This window comes from Hylaeus anthracinus, unplaced genomic scaffold (assembly GCF_026225885.1).
Source record: "Hylaeus anthracinus isolate JK02 unplaced genomic scaffold, UHH_iyHylAnth1.0_haploid 0, whole genome shotgun sequence".
NCBI lineage: Eukaryota > Metazoa > Arthropoda > Insecta > Hymenoptera > Colletidae > Hylaeus > Hylaeus anthracinus.
The window spans coordinates 1,342,426-1,366,836 of NW_026533254.1; the positions used below are offsets into that span (position 1 = coordinate 1,342,426).

General features: G+C 33.1%; 4 protein-coding genes and 1 non-coding gene across 9 annotated transcripts in view; 3 read left to right on the forward strand and 2 right to left on the reverse strand.

Moving 5' to 3' along the window:
• Positions 1 to 2,685: 2,685 nt before the first annotated feature.
• LOC128891639 (uncharacterized) lies at positions 2,686 to 5,165 on the forward strand. Its single transcript, XM_054151328.1, has 6 exons — positions 2,686 to 2,778; positions 3,004 to 3,284; positions 3,716 to 3,965; positions 4,216 to 4,444; positions 4,501 to 4,904; positions 5,040 to 5,165. Exons 1-6 carry the CDS (start codon positions 2,686 to 2,688, stop codon positions 5,163 to 5,165), a joined length of 1,383 nt encoding a protein of 460 aa, XP_054007303.1.
• Positions 5,166 to 6,910: 1,745 nt separating this feature from the next.
• LOC128893007 (uncharacterized) lies at positions 6,911 to 8,597 on the forward strand. Of its 3 annotated transcripts, XM_054153749.1 has the most exons (5): positions 6,911 to 7,054; positions 7,137 to 7,336; positions 7,484 to 7,802; positions 7,879 to 8,035; positions 8,108 to 8,597. In XM_054153749.1, exons 2-5 carry the CDS (start codon positions 7,151 to 7,153, stop codon positions 8,361 to 8,363), a joined length of 918 nt encoding a protein of 305 aa, XP_054009724.1. In that variant the 5' UTR covers positions 6,911 to 7,054; positions 7,137 to 7,150; the 3' UTR covers positions 8,364 to 8,597. The 3 variants fall into 3 exon arrangements, with proteins under 3 accessions (XP_054009724.1, XP_054009811.1, XP_054009895.1); XM_054153836.1 differs by having other exon boundaries at positions 6,911 to 7,336; positions 8,111 to 8,597; XM_054153920.1 differs by lacking the exon at positions 6,911 to 7,054 and having other exon boundaries at positions 7,194 to 7,336; positions 7,503 to 7,802.
• Positions 8,598 to 8,883: 286 nt separating this feature from the next.
• Trnap-agg (transfer RNA proline (anticodon AGG)) lies at positions 8,884 to 8,955 on the reverse strand. The gene has a single exon. It is a non-coding gene; the product is annotated as a tRNA-Pro (tRNA).
• On the forward strand, positions 8,930 to 13,525 carry LOC128893743 (leucine-rich melanocyte differentiation-associated protein-like). Its single transcript, XM_054154992.1, has 4 exons — positions 8,930 to 9,136; positions 9,240 to 9,467; positions 11,719 to 12,097; positions 13,200 to 13,525. Exons 1-4 carry the CDS (start codon positions 9,077 to 9,079, stop codon positions 13,277 to 13,279), a joined length of 747 nt encoding a protein of 248 aa, XP_054010967.1. The 5' UTR covers positions 8,930 to 9,076; the 3' UTR covers positions 13,280 to 13,525.
• LOC128888573 (uncharacterized) overlaps positions 13,526 to 24,411 on the reverse strand; it is a 100,653-nt gene continuing 89,767 nt past the window's right edge. For 2 of the 3 annotated variants that reach the window (XM_054145606.1, XM_054145758.1), the window contains exons 13-19: positions 22,403 to 22,590; positions 22,264 to 22,293; positions 21,020 to 21,122; positions 20,759 to 20,920; positions 18,527 to 18,747; positions 17,697 to 17,908; positions 13,526 to 16,717 (exon numbers count right to left, since the gene is read on the reverse strand). In XM_054145606.1, the coding sequence (XP_054001581.1) occupies positions 16,563 to 16,717; positions 17,697 to 17,908; positions 18,527 to 18,747; positions 20,759 to 20,920; positions 21,020 to 21,122; positions 22,264 to 22,293; positions 22,403 to 22,590 (1,071 nt within the window). In that variant the 3' untranslated portion in view covers positions 13,526 to 16,562. The remainder of the gene's footprint in view (positions 16,718 to 17,696; positions 17,909 to 18,526; positions 18,748 to 20,758; positions 20,921 to 21,019; positions 21,123 to 22,263; positions 22,294 to 22,402; positions 22,591 to 24,411) is intronic. The other variant, XM_054145694.1, reaches the window with a different exon arrangement.

Sequence of the window (24,411 nt, forward strand, 5' to 3'; positions counted from 1 at the left end):
CTTATCGTACTTTTGTCGTTAGTTCGTTGTATTGCCACATGAATGAAAAACTTTAAATAAAATAGTAAAGCTAAGCAAAAGGTGGGACAGATTTTTACCCACCTAACTTCAAAGAGTTAACCATGACGATCAAACAGAAAGAACGTGCCCCATTGGCGTAGACTCTGCGCTCGTCGACACACCTTCGCTTCAAGTGCCCTTGTCGAATAGCTGAATTAACATTCATTTCTCTCATTCCCTTTGATCGCTACATCGTTGTTCTTAATCGTCGTTGTCTTCCAACTACACGAGTAGAGGAACTTGAGAAAGAAACGAATAAGAGGAGATTTTTAAATTCAGTCTTGTTTTGTGTCGAAGCTCTTTTCTCACCAAAGTGTGATTTTCTCTTTTTACTACTATTCTAATGAATCTATTACTCTCATCGATTGTTTATCCATAAAATTTGGATGTTATAATAATCTGGTATACAGACTGCCCCGTGTAAAGTGTTACAATCTGTTTTTTCAGAAACTATCAAGGATAAACGACTCCATTTTTGCTACACTTAAGCAGTATAGGATGACTAATCTCTTAGCGTGCAACAAATATTTATTTTGCAACTGTTTGGGGAAAAGAAGGACCATTTTCTATCACAAATACTCTCCCGAACAATCTAATAGATAGAATCTTCTATGTAAGCCCAAACGAATTGGAATAACTTACAATATTTGTCTACTTCCATTTGAAGAATTGGTTTTAAGGATATTTAAGCATTTATGGTAAATCCAAATATGTAAGAATCTATGAGAATGTGCACAATTGAAGGAACATATAAAATATTAACATTAATATACGTATTATATTGTTTAGAAAGTATTAAATATACTTTCATTTACGTTTCAATTCTTGTTCTCTATCTATGAAAATATGAATTTGCATAAACATTTACAGTTTACTTATAACTTTGTAACTATGGATATTTAAGAAAAACGATTCAAGCAAATGTTATTCAATTTTATAAAAGCAATCCAAATAACAAAACAGGCAATATTACCTTCTATTTTAAATAATTTAGAGACCAGTATGAAATCCTAAAAGATTGCATAATAAAATAAATCGGTCATACTGTCCGCAGTTTTAACAGAATGATTAATTTATTTTAATATATAATCTGATGTATTAGATGAACATATCTCTGTTAATTATCAAAAGTTCGATTATTATAAAAATTCCTCAAGCTTGTAATTGGGTAATGCACTCAAAAATGTCAACATTTCGTGTAACATTATTCGTAAACTTATTGATAGTGATGCGTGGTTTCAGAAGAGAAAGTCATCAGGTCCAGCACCAATCATAACACTTCTTTCTTTCTGGTAGAAATTTAAATTGGTGCCAGAGCTAGTAACTTTCTCTTCTTACAGCACCACTGTTCACGAGTCTATTTCTCGGGTTAGGTTCAGAGGTTCCCAAACTTTTTAGACTTCCGGCGCCTTTAGTATACAGATCATTTTCGGCGGCTCCTTTAATACCAATTAATATGAGACTACTCTGAAATATGTTAGACAGACTTCACTTTGTGGCACAAGCTAACTAAATATAAATTACTATTTCATAAAACTTAATTTCTTTAGTATTAACTCTTTAGGGACGAGTGTCGGCAAATAGCCGCTTCAAGACGTGTTCACTCGTCGAGCGATTCCGTCCGCAAAGGATTAAACTTTACTAATATTTATTTTTCTTTCTCTTATATTTTTCACATATTACATTTACATTTTACATATTTACAATATATCGCGGCTCTCCTGTGAAGACACGGATTCATTTGGGAATCACTAGGTTAGATGATTAGGTCTGGTTAGATCTCATCGGAGTTAATCAGGCATCTAACTTGCCCTGACTTGCTCCGTTCGAACTTATACAGTGGGTGTAGAATGTATTCGTACACCGATCAATTTCCCAAAAAACTTTTGTGTGAAATTGTAGTTTGTTAACTTCTTTCTTTCTAATCAATGATATTTTACATATTCTCAGAAATCTCTAAAATAGATATAGTCCAAACAACATTTACTAGTTGATATAATTTGTGAAATTAACAAAAAAATGCGAAAAGTGGGTAAAAGTATAGAAGCAATAAGTATTTATACGATTCTTATGACGAATCATTTACAGTAGAGTTTGTAACGTAAACACATTAGTTTATTGTTCCGTACGAATTAGAAAACATCAAATTTCCAGTAAAGTACTTTTAAACAGTTGTCCGAATACTTATTGCTTCAACATTGCTATCGATTAATTGTTTTCTTCTTGTTAATTTCGCAACTTACATAAATAGCTATTTTTTTTTGTAACCTATATATTCTAGAGATTTCTGAGAATATGTAGAATGTCATTGTTTATAAAAAATAAGTTAATAAATTACAGTTTTACACAGTTTTTTTGGAAATTGATCGATGTGCGAATACTTTCTACACCCAGTATAGCTAATAGCGTTAAAAATGGTTTTAATTATTATATTTTAACTTTTCAAACTTCTAAGTCGTGATTGCAATTCTATCCAACATGAATATAGCAACTACATTGTTTCCAAAGATCTGCAGCAATATAGATATATTTTGTTTTTCATTATCAACGACCTAAATGTAACCTTGTTTGTTCAGGTGTTGAAGTCTCAAAATTGATTGGTAAACATTGAGGTTTCGTTATGTAATGGATGTCTTTAAAACTCGGCAGAAATATAAACCACAAATACAAACGTGCCTCTGTTTCTCAGTGATGGGGCAGAGAAGATTTAGAATTTCGGTAATTGTTGAGAAGGTTAACTATTCCTTCTATCGATAAGAATTCTTCTAACAATAATAAGAATTACTTTTAATTTTGATACTTTATCGTGTTACATTTTATTCATTTATTTATTATGTATTCTTGAAAGAAAGTTAACTATCGATGTAATCTCTGTGTCAGTAATTTGATTGTCTTTCAAGTAATTTAATATTTACTCGATAATTTAACAATGACCGCTTTGAGATGGGTGCCCTTATTGCTTCACCGGAAGCAGGAGATGCATCGGTTAACATTGTACCGCAAATGAAGAAACGTTCTGCTATTACTGATGGTTGTTCGAAGAGTTTTGTTTGTACAATGTCAGACAAAGACGTCATTAATGAGAGTACCTTGATGCCTACATCGCATTACGATTATGCCAATGACGTGAACAAAACTGAAAAGATGTTATTAATGGAAAACAGTGTCTTTGACGAAACGAGTATTTCCTCAATTCATGATAATTGCCAATTCCCTTACTATAGGTTATTATTTTTATTATCTTTCGGTATTAAACGCTTTGTTACGCAAAGTTAATTTACCATTTAGTTGTATTTTTGTCTATGTAACAATATTACGTATAAATACATTTGTAGATAAATTTTAAGTTATAAATAAACGTTTTCATTTACATTTTATGTTATATTTTTTAGTAAATTTGTTTTAACCCTTTGGATGGAACGGATCGATCTGTCGAACTCTCCTACGCGAAGATCAGCCACTGGCATACAAAGGGTTAATATTTAAAAATGATTAATGATTAATCGTTTCTAGATACTTTAAAACAAAATTTTTAGCTTATAACATTTCATACATATTTTTAAATAAAATTAACATTTATAAATGTATAATAATGATAGTTAATTCATTACTGTATGTATGATAAGATAATTGACTACGTAAATCTTGCCTATAGGAGTAATAAGAACAGTGGTAGATTCCCAGATGCGGTGTTGGTAAAGGATGTAGGTGTATCGTGCATGCTTCTAAATCAAAATATTCCCGAAATATCTACTCCAGAAGCAAGTGGTTATCTAGTTAAACAGCTTAAAAAAGAATACAATGATTTATCTAATATTACTAGTAAAATAACCGCATACACAAAAGACATCTTAAATCATTTGTCAAAGAGAAATCATAGAAAAAATCAACTGTTCAAAAATTTGGTATTTACTTCTTAATTCGATCAAACAACTTTTACTCTCCCGACTAATTTATTTATATTTATTTTCATAGTATTATCGATACTTAAGTATATGAAAACTTGTTTTTATAATAATATTTCTATATTACTGTTCTCTGTATTATTATTTTATAATTGTACCTTTTATAAACTTTTCCAGAATTTAATTTTGATCCATACTACGATATATGTGTATACTTTATTACATTTACACATTTTATTATGTATCATAGGTATCCTCAAAACATGCAATAGCATCTCAATATATAGATAATAAAGGCAATCTTTGTTTAAAGTTAAGGCTAATTAGTAATGCTGAAACACAATGTAGGCCTAAAGAAATTGTTAAAGAATCTGATAGTATATTGTTGCAGGATAAAGATGTTATCAGGAGTTCCTGTAATAAACGTTGTAATTATCACAATTATTATTTAACGAACTTCAAGAAAAGAATTCATTTTTCTTCATCTACCAACTTAGCAATCAAATTGTAACATTTTATATCGTTTTTATTCGTATATACACATATTTAGCGAAAACCCGAATTACATATAGAGACCAAACGACAACGTACGATAGAAATTTGAAGATGAAACACGAAAAAGAAGTTCAAACAATATATTCTAGAGAAGATGTGGAAACAAATACTTCAAAGGCACCATCACGCAGCACCTCATCTATTTATAATTATTTCTCGATGAGAACGAGAAAGTCTCCGAATGAAACGTTAAAATCTACATTAATGAATTTCGCCGATACGGATAAATATCGAAATGATTATAAAAGTAACGCCGACAAAGATGGCAAAGAACATCTAAAAAGTTGCAGTCCAGTGATGCTTACTAATTGGAAAGAAATTTCGAGATCGAAACTAACTAAAAATAAACCATTATCTATTATTCCCGATAAATCACGAGAAATGGTACGTTTAACAATTATTGATCGTTAAAGTTACGTACTTATAGTAGAATTATTTGTACTAAGTGTAATAATTTATATTTAATCTACACGCTTATGTTTATATTTTAAACATAGTTATGATTTTTTTGAATTGTAGACTCATACAAGAGAAAAATATTTACAGAATCGATTTTTCGATTCAAATACGAGTAACAACGTACCTGATACAGAGTTTCACACCGTTAATGTTCGAATTGTAAAACATAATAGAAAACATGTATAGCTTTTATCATTTTCATCTTTCGTTATGTTTATATTTAATAAATGTTTTTATACAGTTTTGACTAAATTTTACCTACTTCTATTTTGAATAACTACTAAATGTGAAACAATATTGTTCAGATGGATTTCATTTTTGTAATAAAATAGTGATGTTACATCGGGTGCATCCAGAAAGACCAACGCCCACTAAGCCGCTCATAAATACTAAGTTTCCATCAGAAATACCAAGACTTTATCGTTAAAGATATTTAATTTCCTTTCAAAAGAAACGTAATACTACTTGGCCTAGTATATTAATGCGTATAATGTCGTTCAGAAAGATAGACGTACTCAATCAGCCTTGTAATGAATGGAGTGCATCATTTCCCCAGAGGAATAAGCAGTACCATAATTGTTAAAAATTATAGTTTATTATTCATAACATTCATTGCATTCATATTTTGCTACATATAAAAGCATGGACGCCAGTTAACGGATACAAAAATGGTATCGCAAACCAGCACGACTACCAAACTAATTTTTTACATATATTTATATTTTTTACTTTTTTCTGCACATTCATAAAATTTTACATCGTAATTATCATAATTCAAGAAATTATTATTATCATAATTCACAGAAATATCTGACGATATTAGAAGAGAATTTGTAAGAATGCACTAACTGAACTAAGTTTATCATAGCAAACAGATTATGTGAGATATGGTCAGATAGATCATAAGGATGTAAGGTCTACTGCTAAAAAATTGAATTACGCGCCTCCAGTTAAAAAAAGAAAACCGAGGAATATTATATGCATGGATGAGACGTATGCGTAATAACGAGTTGTTTTAAGCGAAAAATTTATTTTTGTATCAAACTCTGTATAACATTTTATATTTTAGACAGTTCCATATATGTTGTACCACATTGTAGTGTAATAGGGACCTTTTGAGCCCCTACACTTTAAATAAACAAACAAACAAACAAATATCTGGTGCCATCCTTGGCTAACCATTCAAGTTTGTCGTGAAACAGTCTCCACTTCGCGCCGCTAGATGACGCAACATTTCTTCGATATTTTTTTTTTATTTTTTTTATTTTTTTTTATTTTTAATATTTATTTATTCCCTGGTTTTTCATGGTTGGGTTAGAGCCGGTTAAAAGTATGAAGAACACCTATGGTGAAAAAAGAATAAAGAAATGATAAATAAAAAGAAAGAACAATGAGAAAAAGGAAATGTTATAAGTTACAGGAATAGTGTAAACAATCCGTTAGGACTACACTTTAACAAAGCAACTTGTATTACTTATTTAAAAGGATTTGATATCAGGCAATTATTAGTGTACAAATGAACAATTAGAAGTTGAATTATGATAATTACGATGTAAAATTATATGAATATGCAGAAAAAAGTAAAAAATGTGAATATATGTGAAAAATTAGTTCGATCGCTGTCCCCTAATGGCGATACCATTCTTATGTCCTTTAACTTGCTTATATGATCTGTATACAATGGAAATATATGATTGCAATGAATTTAATGAATAATAAAGGATAATTATTAACAATTATGTAGATTCGCGCGCGTAAGTGATAGCGATAGAAACATAGAGGGCGCCTACGTCGGGGACTCGATATAGCTCACAGAGCGGCTTAGCGAGCGTGGCTCAAACGTGGCTCAGTTCAGTTTGTGAATTGTACATATAAAAAAGATGTATTTGACTTTATTTACATGTATAAAAGTATACATTAAACAATATTGTATATATATATATATATATATATATAGGGTGCAATAATAAATTGATAAATTAAAAAAACTATGTATAATACTTATACATAGTATACTAATATATGTAATACTAAAAATGCTTGGTTCAACGATAAAAGTTGTTACTTGATTATAGGTTAGGAAACTCGCTTTATTATAATTTGTAATGTATACATCATTTCTGTAGTTAAAATCGGTGGTGTTTTGTTCTTAATAAGTTATCGAAAGCGAAATGACAGAAAGTGTGATTTCTGACCGATTTAAACAAGGATTAGTATGGAATGACATTACAATTGGTAATGATGTTTACGTGATATCTGTCACATGGAGAAACGACACTGTTCATGTTTTCTTAACTAATCTCATCGAATTATGGATGGAAACACTGACAAATGAAAATATTTTAGATAGATGCCGGGTAATTAACTATAAGATATATTATTTGAAAACATGTAGGTTATATTTAATTTTTGAGTATTATCTACTCAGGAATTAGAATTTCAATGTATTTGTGTTTCTGCGATGAAAGTACAATTATCCGTATATCTAATTAATTTTATTCTAGGAATTAAATCCACTTTTAGATGTCGAGGTTCTTGATTATAGAAATGTTGTTACAAATATTTTAAGTAATATGTCAAAGTATATTGTTGAAGCTTCTATTGAGCAAATAAAATTACGCGCTCATGTGAATGGAGGTTCAATGAAATTTGCTTTGCATTTATCAAAAGGGACACCTAAAAATTTTTGGGAAATTATAACTAAACCATTATGTATATCATCAATGGAAATTATTCGTCAGCACAAAATACTTTTAGATTTAATAAAGAGAAAAGACGAAGAAATTGCTGAATATAAGGCGGAAGGTGCAGAGTTAATAAGAAGTGTGTTTCTTTTGTTTTTAAAACAGCTGTCAATTTTTATTTGAATAGACAATTTATCATTTTTATTCATTGGTAGAGAACATCGAAACAGAAATTTTTAAGGAAGAATGTCTTAAAACAAATATTTTTATTCCAAATATTGTTAAGTGCACAAATACATTCCAAGCAATGGTCAATTTTTATAATACACTTAATTTGAGCGAAGATAATGAAGGGACTACAAAATCTACAAGGTATAGAAAACAGAAGAACATTGAAAGTTTTGATAAAAGAGTTTATAGTAATTGTAATATTTTATATTACAGTAGCATAATTAAAGATGATAAAATGGAGCAGAGTACAATTGTGTCTAGTGAAAGTGACAGGGCTGGTGGGTCTAAAGAAGGTACGAATAAGGACAGTCGTATAAAAACAAAATTAGAAAGTTTAAGTTCAAAGGATAAGAGTAAGATGAAACATACTATTAATGAAGAAAATTCTGTTAACAAAGCAAGACTTACTTATATGCTACCCAAACGTACTAAAAAACCAAAGAAGGGTTTAAATGATTTTTTATTATAGAAGAATACAAATCATGGGAATATAAGATAATAATATAAATGTAATATTCAGAAGAAAGGGCTGAGAGTAAGAATTGTTTCATTTTTAAACTTGAATACATTTTTGTATAAAGTTTTAATATTAGATTGAATTAATATGATACATTTAATTAGAGTGTAGTAATTGCTGTGCAATTGTAAATGTTTACCCAGTGTTTTTTATGCTTTATGATACAAATTGGAACGGTACATCTATGATCAAATAACAAAATTGTATATAACGAGATTTTATTCTTATATAGCATGAAGTATGGAATATCTATACACTTTTCAAAATGAATTGTTTTATTCATATACGATCTATTTGAAAATATATATGTAAAAATTTGCGATAGAATTATTTTTACTAATCCCTCCATTCATACTATACTTTAATATTTTTAGCATATTTATTAAAAGAAATTTCATAGTTCATTTTGTAATTAAAATCTGATAGATTTTATTTGTGTAAAAATATACAATAACTATAAATAAAAAAAAACGGGCTCGTCCGGGATTTGAACCCGGGACCTCTCGCACCCTAAGCGAGAATCATACCCCTAGACCAACGAGCCGCGTTAGCAATGTTTGTTCTACTGGAAATATCTTTCGTAATGGTGGCACCGCTGCCGATCCAAAGTATTATCACTCATTATTTTATGATAATTCCTGATCATATGGTGTCGTGCATGGAACATGGCGGAACGGGGCCAGCGAGATTTTAATAGGACTGCGTTGACGGTTCGATGTGGACGGGTAATCGACGTATTTTTTAATTAACGCACACCTAAAATGTCTCTTCCGTGGAATCGTGATCCTTGTATGTTCGGGCAATTACACGTGTTCTCGTCGAAACTAGGTATGGTACACGGGCCAGCGAGCGGAGAAAATTCCTGGAGGATTAGTGGGTGTCGTCGGCAACAATTGCACCAGCTTAGACCTCTCTTACAACGAACTAACCTCTATCACCGCCGTCAGAGACTTCCAAAATCTACAGGAACTGATACTCGACAATAATAAACTTCGGGACCTGAAAACGTTGCCCCGAATACCAACTCTGACCACTTTGAGCGTAAACAACAACAAGGTTTGTTTTTCTTTTACTTTTCCTATTCGGTGTGTCAAACGAAGCTTAATGACGAATTGTAGATGTCACTGATAAAAACAAATCATTGGTTTATTAATATATACGCGAGAAGATGATAAATATTTATTCTAATATTAGACGGTTCATCAGAGATTTCTTAATTGATATGTTATATCGTGTATTGTGATTTGTAAGTTATTTGGAGAGATTGATTGTCCGTACATTGAGGTACAGTTGTTAACAAAAACATTCGTGTGGCGTATCTATGCTGAAACATTTGATTTAAGTTTCGAAGTAGTGCGCCACGAGAGATAGTGATTAACATTGAAACGTTGATTAACATTCCTCGAATCTGTAAACAATGTAGCTAAAAATAAATGTGCTTGAGTCCAGAATAACAAGTATTATCGAGCATTGAAGAATAATAGAAAAAAAATAAAGTATATTTATTTTAAATATAGATCTATCGATATACTTTGCAAAATAATTGGAACCCGGAGATTAAAGTATTTTATGTTGTTTCTAATGTAACTGTTCGAAAAGATAAATTTATTGTAAGAAACAGCAAATATAAATTAACCATGATCGATGTATATGGATTTAATAAATATTTCCATATTATACTTATAATCGAAAATATTATAGATTATTTCGCATGGTATGGTGGTAATTTATGTTTATTGATGGTTACCTCTAGTAGTTTTTTTTTTTTTTAATTCTTATACATACAGGGTGTTCATCGTAACAGTCCGCGCAATTTTTCGGGTACTTCCGGTAATTTGACGAATAAATGTTTCAAACAAAAGTTAGCTAGTTTCCAGTCGTCTACAAATTTCAAAAAATTGTAAACAATTTTCGAATAAACATTTTCTTAAAAACGATTCAAGGCTACCCTGACTTTTTCAAATTCGGTGATGTATGATTTTAATTATGTGACGTTGTAGCTGGTAAAAATACTTACCAAATTTTTTCTTTTATTTTTTGTATGTTATACAATTACAATATTTGGTGGAAATCGTGATGTATGATTTTAACTATGTTACGTTGTAGCTGGTAAAAATACCTACCAAATTTTTTCTTTTATTTTCTGTATGTCATACAATTACAGTATTTGGTGGAAAATGATAATGTTTACCAATATTAACTAGTATCTCGTATGTTTTTATGGAACTCGCATATACATCTATAATGTTTGTAATAATTAAGTGTTTGTAATAATTAGCAAGCTCATACATTGAGAGAAGCAAAATGAACCACTTGTTTCATTTCACGCACAGAAGGTAACTGTACCTGCTTCAATCGGGCGACACTCGGAGACGGAAAGAATAATTTATGATTTATTCGTACTAATTTAAATTCTAGATGCGCCAGACTTGGTGCCATCGACCTTGTTCGTGTCATTGCGAATATACAGCGATGATGTAACATGTAAATGGGTTCATTCATTTTTGATAGAACGACTGTGTTGTGGTATGTTGGGTATCGAACAGAATTCTGAATCAAATTTGTATACACAGGATGGTTCTACTATACCATACCATAACTACCAGCACGGTTTACGTCAATATTATCATGCATAGCGAACATTGTTTCAGATAGAGTTGAATGGTTTCGAGTGAAACGCATACTTATGTTATTAGTTTTGTTATAGTATACGCGTACAGAAAATAAGAAAACTCACTAATGTTATGTTTTTAATGGGATCATATATTTTTACTGTACCAAGATGATACGGCTTGATGTTCTCTATAAAAATGTACCAATATATTTATGTCTAAAAATTTATTTATTTAAGGGATATTTTAATTTTACCAGCTAGCAATTTTGCACAAAACGCAGTAATAATTCGATATTTGAGGCTTTTGATATTGCTGCTAACTTTTTCGCTGACAGCTGATATCAGTGTTTCATTTGACTGTTGAAGAAGCTGCAATGCTGGTGAAACTAAGGAGAATTTTATAATATCTTTTTTTATACTAACAGCATTAATATTATCAGATCATGAATTGGTTATGAAAGCATACAAATTTCTGAAGTATCCTTTTTGTGTAAGTTGAGGCATCTGTAAGTCTAAAATCCGCGTGATCCACGTAACGATAGGGTACTTCTATCTGACTAGAAGTTATACTATTTCAGTATCGTAAGGTTTTATTCAAGTTTTACCATGAACCTTGCGAAAAGTTCTTGTCTCTCCGATTTCAACGATCATTTCAAAGTTACGTTGATTCTATTCCATTGCGGAATTGTTCAGATAACGGACATAGACGCTGTATTGAAGAGGATAAGAGAATGCTGCCCGAACGTGGTGTACGTGAGTCTACTAGGAAATCCAGGATGTCCCGATCAATTGACCAATCCGTCGTCCACAGACGACGAGGATTACAATCGTTACAGGCTTTACGCGATATATGTACTACCCCCGAGTCTTCGTTTTCTCGATTCACGACCAGTTACGCGTCAGGAGAAAACGGATGCTGAAAGTCGGGGAAAATACTCGAGAACGGTGAAACTGGTTCCAGAATTATCATCGACCTACGTCTCCAGCACAATGGACGAGTTCGACGATATATTCTTCAACGTTCACTATACGCCTTTGCCAACGTCGATTCGCAATCCCCTTGATCACAAAGGTACGATTTTTAATCTTATGGTAGTTATACTATTTTCACTATCTTCTTTAAACAAGTGAATCGAGGATGCTTAATGTTTTTGGTGTCGTTAGATTTAAATCGTCAACTTTGTTTCTTATTAAGTTAATTGGAATGATCTTGGAGTCGTTATTACACGAGTCTAAAATTGATCACTTCAAATCTCATTACAATCTTTTACTTACGCATTGTATAGGTGTCTCCGAAAATTTGTATTATCGGAAGGTAACATTTCTTAGAATATTTTTAAATTATAGTTTCGGTTATTTTCAGTAATAAGAAATTGTTGTTTCTTTTTTAGTGTACAAAGAATGTAGAAAGTAGAAGTAGGAGGAAACATATACATAAGAACATTCGTGCTTAAGAGACCACAATTATAATTATTTCGTTGTTATTCAGGCTTGATTGTGTTCAATGAATTGGATTAATTTTATTTGGATACCTGAGACAAAGAAACTATTTTTTAATTAAGCTAAGGAATCTCCCGTCTCTATTTAGATTGCTTTATTAAATTAAATCAATTTTTGGTTAATATACAGGGTGCGGCCGAATAACGTGTACAAGTAGGCACGAGGTGGTTTCTTATGAAATCATCAGGAAAAGCTTAGTTTTCGAGAAAATCGAGTTTGAAAATCCTATTCGTACGTATCCTGTTACGGCTGAGTTACGGTTCGTTGTGTATAACGCGTATCCCTTATTAGTGTCAACTGTCAACGTATTCCCTATTCGCGTACTTCATCGTTAGATAGATCCACGAAAACTGACTGCTTAGACACGTAACTATTAGAAGAAGTCTCAGATCAATGTTTATGAACACGATACGCGTTAACGATGCTCAACGAACCGTAACTCAATCGTAACAGCATACGTACAAATAGGATTTTCAAACTCGATTTTCTCGAAAACTCAGCTTTAAATGAAACAATTTTATTCCGTATTTTGTTCGTATTTTTTCATAAGGAACCACCTCGTGTCCGCTTGTATATGTTATTCGGCCGCACCCTGTATATAGTGTATTTATTAAGTATAGTGTATTATATTTGCTCGAAAGAAATGTTCCGTCATTTACCTGGTTTTGATTCAGGAGCCTTTGGAAAATGTAAACACCGATATTCCGGAAAGAATTCCGAAGGAAACCGATTCATCTCGAACAGTGATCTTTGAACACAGCCTGAGTAACTTAAAAACGTTTCTGGACGTAAGTTACAGCCATGCTTTTTCAACGAATGACGAAGTCAGCCTCGTGGAGTAAGTACGATCAAAACGATGCACAAAATCTTCGTTCCTCACTCGAAGATCATCTCCCTGCCTGACGACTGACAATGTGTTCTTATTTTATTTTATTATGTTATCTCGTAATTGTTATTTCTTTCTTATTTTATGTATCAAATAAAACGTAATTCGGCAATATAAACGTATAAAACTTTTATTATCATGTACACCGAAGAGTGACATATAAATAGATGCCTGGTTCCATTCGTCGAACTTGGTCTCGAACAGAATACAGACGCGCGTGTCGTGAATTTTGTTTTTGTAACACAGCTCTCTTCTTTCCTATTATTGACTTTATTGTTAATTTAGTGTTATTGGTCCTTAACGTACACAACATAGTCCCGCAACGATAGTTACAAACGGGCGGCAAATTTGTTTCCTTCGAATGGAAAACCCTCTCGTGTACAACGCTATCGAATCATTATTGAAGAACTTACGACGAAGGCAGTTTGTAGCTCCGATCGTCAAACCCTGTATTTAGGAAGAGCCTTACGGATAAGTACACGATGCTATTATACTATACGTCTATATGCAATAATCGGAGACTCGACGTTGTATAATTAGTTAAGTACGTATACGGCAGCTGTTTGATTTCACGCCGAAAATAGTGTAAGTAGTGTTCAAACACATTCGAATTACAAAAAGGAAGTTTCCCGTAGAGAAGAGCGAAATACTTATGTGGTTAGAAATCTCGAATAACGAATAAACGACGAACACCTTTTGACCTGTTATTCGTTGAATACAAGTTAGGATTCGCGTTACGGACTGGAACATTTCTCGTTGAATAGATAGCTGTTTAAATAGATCTAACTGTAGAACGTTCTGACGCTCGGAAGATTTAGGACGCTTACTTTTATTATCGAATATTAATATTTAAGTATATGTTTGCAGTCTTTTGTACAGTTTGTAAATAATTTAATAAGTTGGCTATTTTAAGCAGCGAAGAATGCATACGACGTAATTATTGCACAATTAATTCGTGTAGCTATGTATGGCTTGTCATGCTTTCTTCGTCCATTTAATTATGGTTGCATTGGCGCGAAGTTCTGAATTCCTGATGTAAACGTGCGGCGTAAGGAAAGCTTGGATAAGAATCCTTACTATTTTCCATCTGAGATCAATTTTGGAAGAGTTTTGAGATCAAAACGAAGGAATTGAGGCTCGAAATACTATTTTGTTAAAGAAATACTGGACAAAAGTTAAAAAACGTTTATCGTCACAAAGAATAGTACATTAACGAAACGACCAAGCAAAATGACCATGGCTGTCGACAAGTATTTAAACACACTAAGTAAACGTAATAGCAGAGAAAGAGTTTCAAAAGTTACAGCAGATCAAACAAGAGTAGAAATGATCTGATTTCAGTGGCAACAGCGAAGAGGTAGCATCTGATAAGTGAATTTTGCAAATGCGTAGCTCTAAAAAAGCCTTTCTCGCAAATTTCGGTAGTCTATGAATCATAAAAGTTTCAAACTGAAAGAATTCTCGTCATCCATTAATGAGTCTTAATTTTTCTTTTACATATTTTGATTCCAAGCACATGGTAAAGATACGTCAAAGTTATTTAGAAGAAATAAAATTAATGGTCGCACTGATATCTCTAACTTGAGCCAAACTAACTCGATAGATTTTTTCACCAAAAATGAGTGAAACACCTGAAAGAAAATTGGAAAAAACACTTGATTGTTTTTTGAATTTTCTTCCCGAGTATTTAAATCCGTTACGCAGTGCACGCGACCTTGTTCTACAAAATATTAAGTAATAAGTTTTTGTTAACGGTTTCATTTTTTTCAAACTTATGCGTGGTATTAGCAAGTGTCCCAAGACTTTCGAGCGGCAGTGTACGATAGTTTTATTCGTTGTTAATTATTCGAATAAATATTTGCCCTTCTCTGATTTCTTGGACGAAACACTGGCGTTACACTCGCGAATTTAGACGCTGAAACAGCTCATCCAAAGCCCCATGGTCTATCATACTGTATAATCCTACACGATTGTATAAATATAACATTTATATGAATATATTTATATATGTACTGGAAACCGGTGATATTTAATTCCTTAAACACACCGTTCCATAGTTCTGGCAATGCTCAGCGCAAGAAATCGTTCGAAGTGTCGTACACACTGGCAACATCTTTCTCTCCAAGAAAGCCAAGTGTCCACAAAGTATGCCACGTTCCAAACGTTGCAAATTCTTACTCTCGAGTTTGCATCTCCGCCTTTTCGTTAAAAACTTAATCGATGCATATTCCTCGCAAATTCAAAATTATTCTCTCCCTAAAAATTTCTATTCGAAGCGATATTTTAATGTTGCTTCGCACTCGTACGATCGACAAGTATTCTTCGAGAAGCGTACGCTTGGAATGGGCTCATAGTATCGATTACCTCTTCGTCATCCTTCCTTTTCGAGAATAACACGCTGGTACACGTTAAGTACTCAATAGTCATCCTGTTTGGACAGAAGTCTATACAAAATTTCACTTCTCGATAATCTACTATTGCTAAACGTAATCCAGAAGGACGACACGCGTTCTGAGACGTAATGCACGCCTAACTTTGTTAATTGATTCGTTCACCTTACAATTCGGACCTTTTCTTCTTCCGTAAGAATGGACAACGGAGGCAGTAACGTAAAATCATAGGTAACAAACGAACTGAATGAAAGAACGAGAAGAATAGAAATATATAGTGAAAATCATATATATCGTGTAACCTTTCGTACAGAAATTCAGAAATTGGGAATACGATACGTACAGAACTACATACCAAGAGAACATAAAAGCTACGAGCTATAACAGTTACGAACATGTACAAATCAAAAAATAAGTACTAATTATGAATCAAATACGATTACGTGGATCCTCTTTTGTTACGGAGATCCTAGTGGGCAGTTTGCTGTGTCGCGGCGACAGCAGGGGACCGTTAAAAATTTAGACTGTGCCCTGGACAGGATACGATGCACCGGCATCGCTCCTAAAGGCACTGTTTCCATTTCGAAAGTCGCGTTTCGATGCTATTCATTGTGTGGCACGTAAATACAGCCACGTATGTACATTTAAGCTAAACTAGGCCGAAGCGTTTCGAGCTTCGCTGAGACGGACACATTGAAGGTCCACGATGAAACGTGTCACTTAAGTACGAGAGAAATTCACTTGGACGCAAGGACGTTCGTTTAAGAGCTGTTGGTTTTTCCGTGATTGTGCAGATTCGGCCTCAGAGTCACGGCGCCTTCTACCCAGAAGTTAGGCCTCTCGAGCATGCTCTGCCAAAGCGAGAGCTCGCGACCCGTAGCATCCATCCAATCCACAGGCTTTCCATAGTGTTTTCCTGAAAATTTCAGTCGGTTTGGTTGTTAATAGTGCGTTCAATTTAAAGAAATCATCGATGAACTTGAAATCTCATGAAATAATGACGTTGGGAAAAATTATGTTCCTCCATTATAGATACCTCTCAAAAGAATGCAACTAACTTTATCCTGACAAGTTTATTCATAGGACTATAAATAACTAAGACATTGGAACAGACAAGTTCCAGACAAGGTGGAACAAGTTAGTGGCCCACCCTGTATATTCACCCTTTATTAGTAACAAAATCAAGCTTATTTCTTGTAATCTATTCCCATCAATTATTTTATCATTTTCATTTTTAGAAATATTTAATTTAGAATTATTCGCAAAAGAATCTGTTTCGAAAGCTGTCCATTTTTGTACTAGTGTTATTTTAATTGCAATCACCATTTTAAATTTGTTTTATAATTTAATTTTAATGACAAAAAAATGTTCAATAAAATTTTACTCGTTGTTACTTGGATTTACTAAAGTAGATAAAGAATTTAATACATAATTTATTTAACGAATTTAACGCATATTCAACTAACGCATATTTAGATAAGTGTTGCATAAGTGAGTCATTAAGATATCTGCACGATTATAATACTGATATTTAATTGTACGTCCGGTGTAAGAGAACGCAATTATTTCTCATGTAAAGTACAAATAAATATTAGACTTGAGATTTAATAAAAATATTATTTGCAGAGATATTGATATCATCTTCGATACAATGTTGTAATATGTACTCGTTGGAAATACAGTTAAGCAAAAATATCCTGTGGAATTTGTTGGGGAAGATCAATTATTTTCAACATTTCGAGGAATCAACTGCATTGACTCGCAAGGTTATGAATTAAAATTAGAGAAAAAATGATGAAAGTTATAGCTACATTAATAGGACATTTTTAAATGATAGTTAACATGTATTGTGATAAGAATTGAACGCAGGGAATTTCGTTTTCGAAGAAACGTACCTGTGCCAAGGTTGAATCGTACTCCGCCTAAAAATTCGTTGCTGGCGATACGATCGTGATCCCAAACTGTCAGCTCCAGTCCACGTTCCGCCAGTTCTTGCAGACTTACGTCTTTATAAATGAAAGTGTGACCCCATACTGGCGAACCACCAGATCTGCGAACCACTCCAGTCTTTTGTTTCCCCGAACGACCCTTGTCAGGTAATAAGTAACTGAAAACATTCAAAGTTAGCGATTCACTAGAAATATTACGCTAAAAGCAATCAAAGAATTGAAAACATTAGAGCTTATTATCATATCGTTATATCGTTATAGAAAACAGACACTGGGTCATTTATCAAAAACAACTCCGTCCGAAGGAAGAAAAAATTAGTTCAAAAATTAGTTCAAAATTAAGATAGTTGTTTCGTGGATTCATTTAATGGAGTATTTTAACAAAACTTTGTTCGATTAAATATGAATCCTATCAGCCTGTTTCAATTTAACCCTCTATGGGAGAATTTTTTGTCTGCAGACAACTTGCAAGGCATTTACTTTGATATTTCAAGTTGATAGTGCTACTAACCGTCGTCAATATTATCATTGGTTATCAGAGACATTATATAATTAAAACGTATTCGTCATCTTGTGAAAAAAAACTATAATTATTTGGTAAAATGTTGATATATTAGCATGTGATCAGATAGTTACACGGACCCATAGAGGGTTAAATTAACCACTCCAATTTGATGAAAAACGATACTAAAGTTTCGTAATTTTGACACAGAGCCAAATGGAACATACAGATTTTCGCGTGAATTTTTTCAATTTATATCTTTAAGAGGGAATACCTTTTGCAAAACGGATCACACGTGCCCGTATTCTTCCCCCTGGTTTGCAAGTTTCTGGCTTCCTTCACGAGCACGTGCAACGCGCCACGGCTCCAGTTCTTCTTCGATTTAGAAGCACCTATTTCTCGATCACGTTCCTGTTGCGTAGGATCTGGTGGTACGAATTTTAAGCCTACGATCACCTCGCCTTTATACGCAACGGGATCGTCGAACGGTTCTGTCTAAAAGTTATAATTGCAATGTAATCGTTCCATCTCGAGCTTCGGTATGCGCTACATTACTCATTCTGGCCAAGTACTCTACCAGATTTAGTCAAAATTTTATTAAAACGAAAATAAGGAATGACTATTCGAAATAATTTATAACGTTATTTTCGATAAAGTTATTGAAAACTAAAAATATCAATTCATTTTAAATAATCGTTATCTCAAATAAGGAATTACTTTGTTACTTTTTTATTTCAATGTCAAATCTTCAATTCTCAAAATAATATGCAACAAAAAGAATTTATTTTAAGAAATCTTTGCAGCAATTTGCTTTGGGTACAATTTTTTCCACAAAACACAATGCAGTCAAGGCATTAATTATTTCTAGAAAATGAGTGCTCTCTGCGAGTAACTTTCTTCATTCATGCTATTTCTTGCAGTCAAATCTTTCGAATTCGGTGAAAATTAAATGCAATTAAGTACTGTAATTGCAGTGTGCGTAGGTCGTGCAGTATCGCTGTCCTATCATAAACTACGTCGATTGGGATTACTAACGTAAACAAAAACAAACATAGGAGGCTCTAATTGTGTGCTAGAGACTAATTAAGACCGTACCCAGACTTACTTTCTCCCAAGCCGTTCTCGCGTACTCTTATTTCTAGCACGATCAACGGTGAATGTCATTTTCATTTGTCCTTTGCGAAAGGTTACATAGAAATCACTGACGAACATTTCACCAAAAATTCGACGGTTGTTTTCATCGAAACTACTCAATAGAAATCGTTTCATTGCCACAGTCTTTGACCACGATTCGATTTACCAACATACACGTTCGTTTCCTTTTACGGATCGTCGATAATTTATATGGGAAAGGAACAAGACTAACGACCAGGATTTCCACATATTAATAAATGTGAAGTAGGACAAATCTGTTCCTGAGAGGCAAAGGCCTTGCGTGTGTGGGAGTATACGTAGGATGTTTCCAAAAGACTGAACAAGCTAAAATATTCAAATTTCTTAAGCGAAGAGGAAATAAGTAGACAATTATTTTACCATTATGAAGTTTGAGGCTTCATTTTCGAGATGTACATAAGTAGGACATCTGTACAAACGCAGAGTGTAGGACACAAATGTAATTAAACGTGATTAAACGTAAGCATTATTCTTTTGAAATTAGAATGCTAGAAACCTGCGATAAAATGATGAAATTAACGTGCTTGGGTATATTGTGATGTGCAAAATTATGCTGTATTTTGCTGCATTATGCTATTAGAACATGTATTATGCTATATCATGCTGGAGTATGTTGTGATGTGATATGCAGAGTTATGTTATGTTGATAAAATTAACTGACACTAGAGAATGAAAAACCATGCACTGCTGTTAAGAACCTAATTATTTTCTTTAATTTTTACTGCAATCTTTAAATCTCTACATTAAAAGAATTTGAGAAGAAACGAATGTGTTAAGGGTGCACTGGAAAAGTAATAATGCTGGAAACAAATTGGGACTAAATTTAAGGGATATGCAGTTATTTTAAACTTATGATACATTCTTGATAGTAATACATCACTACCCATATGCCTTTCATTATCTATACGTTCCGCGATCTCTTAGAACGCGGAACGTTTAACTCCAATTCAAACTTAACGTTGTTAACGTCTCCACGTGCAAGTCAACGAACCTGTATGTATTAGGGGTACCAGAAAGTAATGTCGTTTCTTTTACATTAAATTCAAACAAATTTTTAATAAATTTCTTTTTTTAATCAATTATGTAATCGCTCTCATTATCAACAACCTTTTGCTATCTGGTGTGCAAATTTTTAATACCTCATCGACAAAAATCAATTGGTACACAACGACCTGATAAATGATAAACAAGTATTGACACTCGCAGAAACGATATTACTTTCTGGTCTCCCTAATATTAATGAGCAGATAACGTCGGTAAAATTATAATATTTCGAGCGTTGTCGATGATTTCGATGCAACCCCTCCGCGGCTGTTAGCGTTAGTGAACTTACTCTCTCCTGAAGTGGATACCATTTTGGCGTGGGATCGTCGAAGATTTTATTCTCCAAGGGCATTTGGACTTCACCGAGGAAATCGTTGCGTCCAAACATGTCTGAATGCCAAACCGTCAGCCACAGGGTTCTGGTCTCCAAGCCGCTCAGACTCATATGGAACTGAAATGTCGTCGTAGCGAACCATGGAAACTCTAATTGTCATGCAGGACAACGAGGAACAGGCAGAAAGTTCAAGTAAAAATCATTGCGAGTGTTTACCTTCAACGTTTCGTTAAATTCGGGATTCAACGTGTGTTTTTTCACCTTCGTTTTCCGCTTGCCGCTCTTCGATTTGTCCGGCAGCAGGTAGACTTTCACGTACCTGGTTAACAATTTTATGTCAGAAACGGATGATTTATTTGCAGGACGATCTCAATGAAGGTCTATTTACACATATCCGTAACCTGTCAGTTCCGTATCCGTACCGTATCAATAACGTCACGGAGCGGTGTCGGACGTGAGTGAACATGCCCATTCAAAAACAATAGAAGAATATTTAAAATCACTGACACTGATGGAACATTACGGAACTGAACGGATACGGAACTGACACGTTACGGATATGTGTAAATAGACCTTTATAGGGACACGTGAGAATTGTTTAATTATGAATTACAGTGGAACGTCGACAACTTCGTGAAAAACCTTGTTGCGTAGTGTTTACGATTGGAAGGGATGTTTACTTAACAATGAGTGGGTTAATGAGTAAAGAATAAGTTGGGGATGGAGAGAATATGTAGCTGAATCCGCAGGTATTGGGAGTTATACAGTTTTCTCTTTAAAGTTGCCAGAAACTGGGATGAAACTGATTTCTAAAGTACCTGTGCAAATACCAATGTGTTTCTACAGACCTAATGTAAATACTAAGAAGGAATATTTATTTATGCTTGACCTCCTTGAATTACAATTTGTCGAGTATCAGACTCAAAGGAATGCTTATTTATACAACAGTTTGCTTCCTATGTGGTGCGGATATTAAAGGTCTGCTGATTATACTCGAGTTTATTAAGCGATGCGCAATCAAAATTCAATTTAATTTAAACTTTTAATTAAATAATTATTATTATTATAATTTCATTTCATTAAAATAATGTAAGCACACAAACGCTATACAAACTATGTAGTTTTAAGTTAATCTATGTAAAAAAAGGCGCATTAAAATGTTAAGCCATATGTTTGTTAATATGTTCATGTCATACACATACATGTATATGCTATATAAACCATATTCGGATTAAAAGTAATAAATAAATAAATAATAATAATAATAATACAGTTTGGATTGTTGATATGATCCCGAAAGAAGTCTGTTAAGAAAAGTTTCTTTGAAATTCAAACGCAGAAAAAAATCTAATAGCAAGGTTTCTGGTATCCTACCGAGGAGGAATGATTTAGTGAAAAGTGTTCTGTCAGAAATAAATAGAAGTTGCTTGAAGGTATGTTTAAGAAAGAGGTGTACTAACGTGTATATCGGTCCTACAATTGGGCAATAACTATTTGTAAAGTAATCAAACGATTAGTAAATCCGAGAGTGTACATGCGATCGACAGTATTGTATTAATCGATTAAATCATTCGATAGTAATTAGTTATGGTTACTTACGGATCGGAGCGTTTGCGTTTTACGTCAACCGGTGCAAGATTCTTGCATTTCGTTACGTGCACCTCGAACGTTAGATGCTTGTAGTCGTATTGCAAAGCGAATTCGACCTCTCCTGTGACGACGACCGAGCGACAGCACCTTCCTTCACCAGCACCGCTGTAAACCGACGCCATTGAATCCGAGCGTGCCTGAAAAGTTGACGGTAAACACATAAATATTACACCAAACTAAATACACTGTACATATTTTAACGTATTATTAGCTTGTACTTAACATTCATATACTTAACACTTTATCTAGCGGGCTATTTAAAAACGAGAATTAAACAGTCTTTAATTCAAACAAGAATTTTGTACAGTATCATATGCCAATCTAGGCTGACAATAACTTCTCCATACTGTTACTGAGTACATTGAAAGCCAAGTCTGTTTCCAAACACTGATCATTGTAGGTAGACAACCATCAACACAGTAAATAAATTCGAATAGCTAAATACTGCAATTAAAAAGCCTATAAATAGGCTCCCGGTAAATAAAGTGTTAAACATTCAATCGCATAGAATTTGTGCCTAATGTATCTGTTAGTATGGCAAAAAACACAGTGACTCGTATTAACCCTTTGACGAGTAAGCATTTTGGGGACATACACACGCTTTATGACTAAGGTTTGTTCCATAACATAAACAATATTTTATTTCTTATATATATTTGACTACATATAATACTTTAATACATAAAGTAGTAAAAAATAAATGTTATTTATTTAATAATTATATTATATGTAAGACTACGTTATATCTACATGAATACATAAATTAGTAAGAAATTGTATATATGTAATGTTAATTTATTTAATAATTATATTATATGTATTGTATATCATATTCATTTTTAAGTGGAAGTGGAATCTGAACATTTTTGATGTTATTATTTGATAAAATATTTAAAACAATGTACGATATCAGATGAGTACTTACTTCCAAAGTATTAAAATTCATTTATTGTGTGGTATTCCTGAAAGCACGGGTATACGCACAATGGAACAACGGCATGCATAGATTGCCACACACTTCTAATTAGGGTTATTTCTTTCTGTAGTGGATAGGTGGAACTCAAGACATAATATCCTAAACACGATAACAAAGATAACCGAAAGCATAACAAACGATTGCTGCTGTGGATTTGTACTCTCTTTGTCTAGAATAACTTTGGACGCACCGATGCGTTGTTACGCTACCTGGCACACGTCAGTGAGGACGCACCGGTGCGTTCGTACTCGTCAAAGGGTTAACCCTTTGCACTCGAGGCCTTTTTTTCTTAGTATTCTATTGCCACGAATGCTGAGATTTCGAAATAATTAAAATATTCATGTTTAATCTTCAACGAAGCATACCGTTAGAAAATTGCTTAGATGCTATTTCTATATTATCTACTTCGTAATAATTTCTACTTAATCTATAAGCATACGATCAGCAGCCACTGCGTGACTGAAACTTTTGCATAAAACAACTTTTATACAAATTCTTTCTAAATTAATAAAAAAAAAAAAACAACATTTTGTGTTATTTGATTTCTATTTTTTGGGCATAAAGGAGCTGTGCCATCGTCGACAAAATTCTAATAATGAGATCTCTAATTTGAGATTTGAGAATCAGGTCACCTTTGGCTCGACGACAATCATTTTATTGGCACTTCGAGTTCCAAAGAAATTAAACCTAAAGAAAACCTAGTGGTGACTGAGAGTCACATCTCGAATGCAAAAGGTTAATATTCGGACACTATAATACCTTATTCATTATTGCGATGTACACTTGACAATAATTCTGTTTATATATATTTTTGTTGCGTAATAAGTTGGAACGTATATTCTGTTTAACAGAGATGTACATTTTATTTATTTAACATATCGAATTTGTAATGTAATAAACAATTAGTTAGTGTACTATTGTAGTGTCGCGCCCCCCATAGCCAAGAATAAGGAGTCAAACAAGCACACGAATCGTAGGGTGC

What these genes read in the sequence shown, in the direction of transcription:
- LOC128891639 (XM_054151328.1), top strand. Translation starts at nt 2,686, where the DNA reads ATGGATGTCTTTAAAACTCGGCAGAAATATAAACCACAAATACAAACG. An exon ending in AGAGAAGATTTAGAATTTCG is followed by an intron (nt 2,779 to 3,003) that starts GTAATTGTTGAG and finishes GACCGCTTTGAG; the next exon opens with ATGGGTGCCCTTATTGCTTC. An exon ending in TGCCAATTCCCTTACTATAG is followed by an intron (nt 3,285 to 3,715) that starts GTTATTATTTTT and finishes TCTTGCCTATAG; the next exon opens with GAGTAATAAGAACAGTGGTA.
- LOC128893007 (XM_054153749.1), top strand. Translation starts at nt 7,151, where the DNA reads ATGACAGAAAGTGTGATTTCTGACCGATTTAAACAAGGATTAGTATGG. An exon ending in ATATTTTAGATAGATGCCGG is followed by an intron (nt 7,337 to 7,483) that starts GTAATTAACTAT and finishes ATTTTATTCTAG; the next exon opens with GAATTAAATCCACTTTTAGA. An exon ending in AGGTGCAGAGTTAATAAGAA is followed by an intron (nt 7,803 to 7,878) that starts GTGTGTTTCTTT and finishes ATTCATTGGTAG; the next exon opens with AGAACATCGAAACAGAAATT.
- LOC128893743 (XM_054154992.1), top strand. Translation starts at nt 9,077, where the DNA reads ATGGCGGAACGGGGCCAGCGAGATTTTAATAGGACTGCGTTGACGGTT. An exon ending in TGAGCGTAAACAACAACAAG is followed by an intron (nt 9,468 to 11,718) that starts GTTTGTTTTTCT and finishes GGAATTGTTCAG; the next exon opens with ATAACGGACATAGACGCTGT. An exon ending in CAATCCCCTTGATCACAAAG is followed by an intron (nt 12,098 to 13,199) that starts GTACGATTTTTA and finishes GTTTTGATTCAG; the next exon opens with GAGCCTTTGGAAAATGTAAA.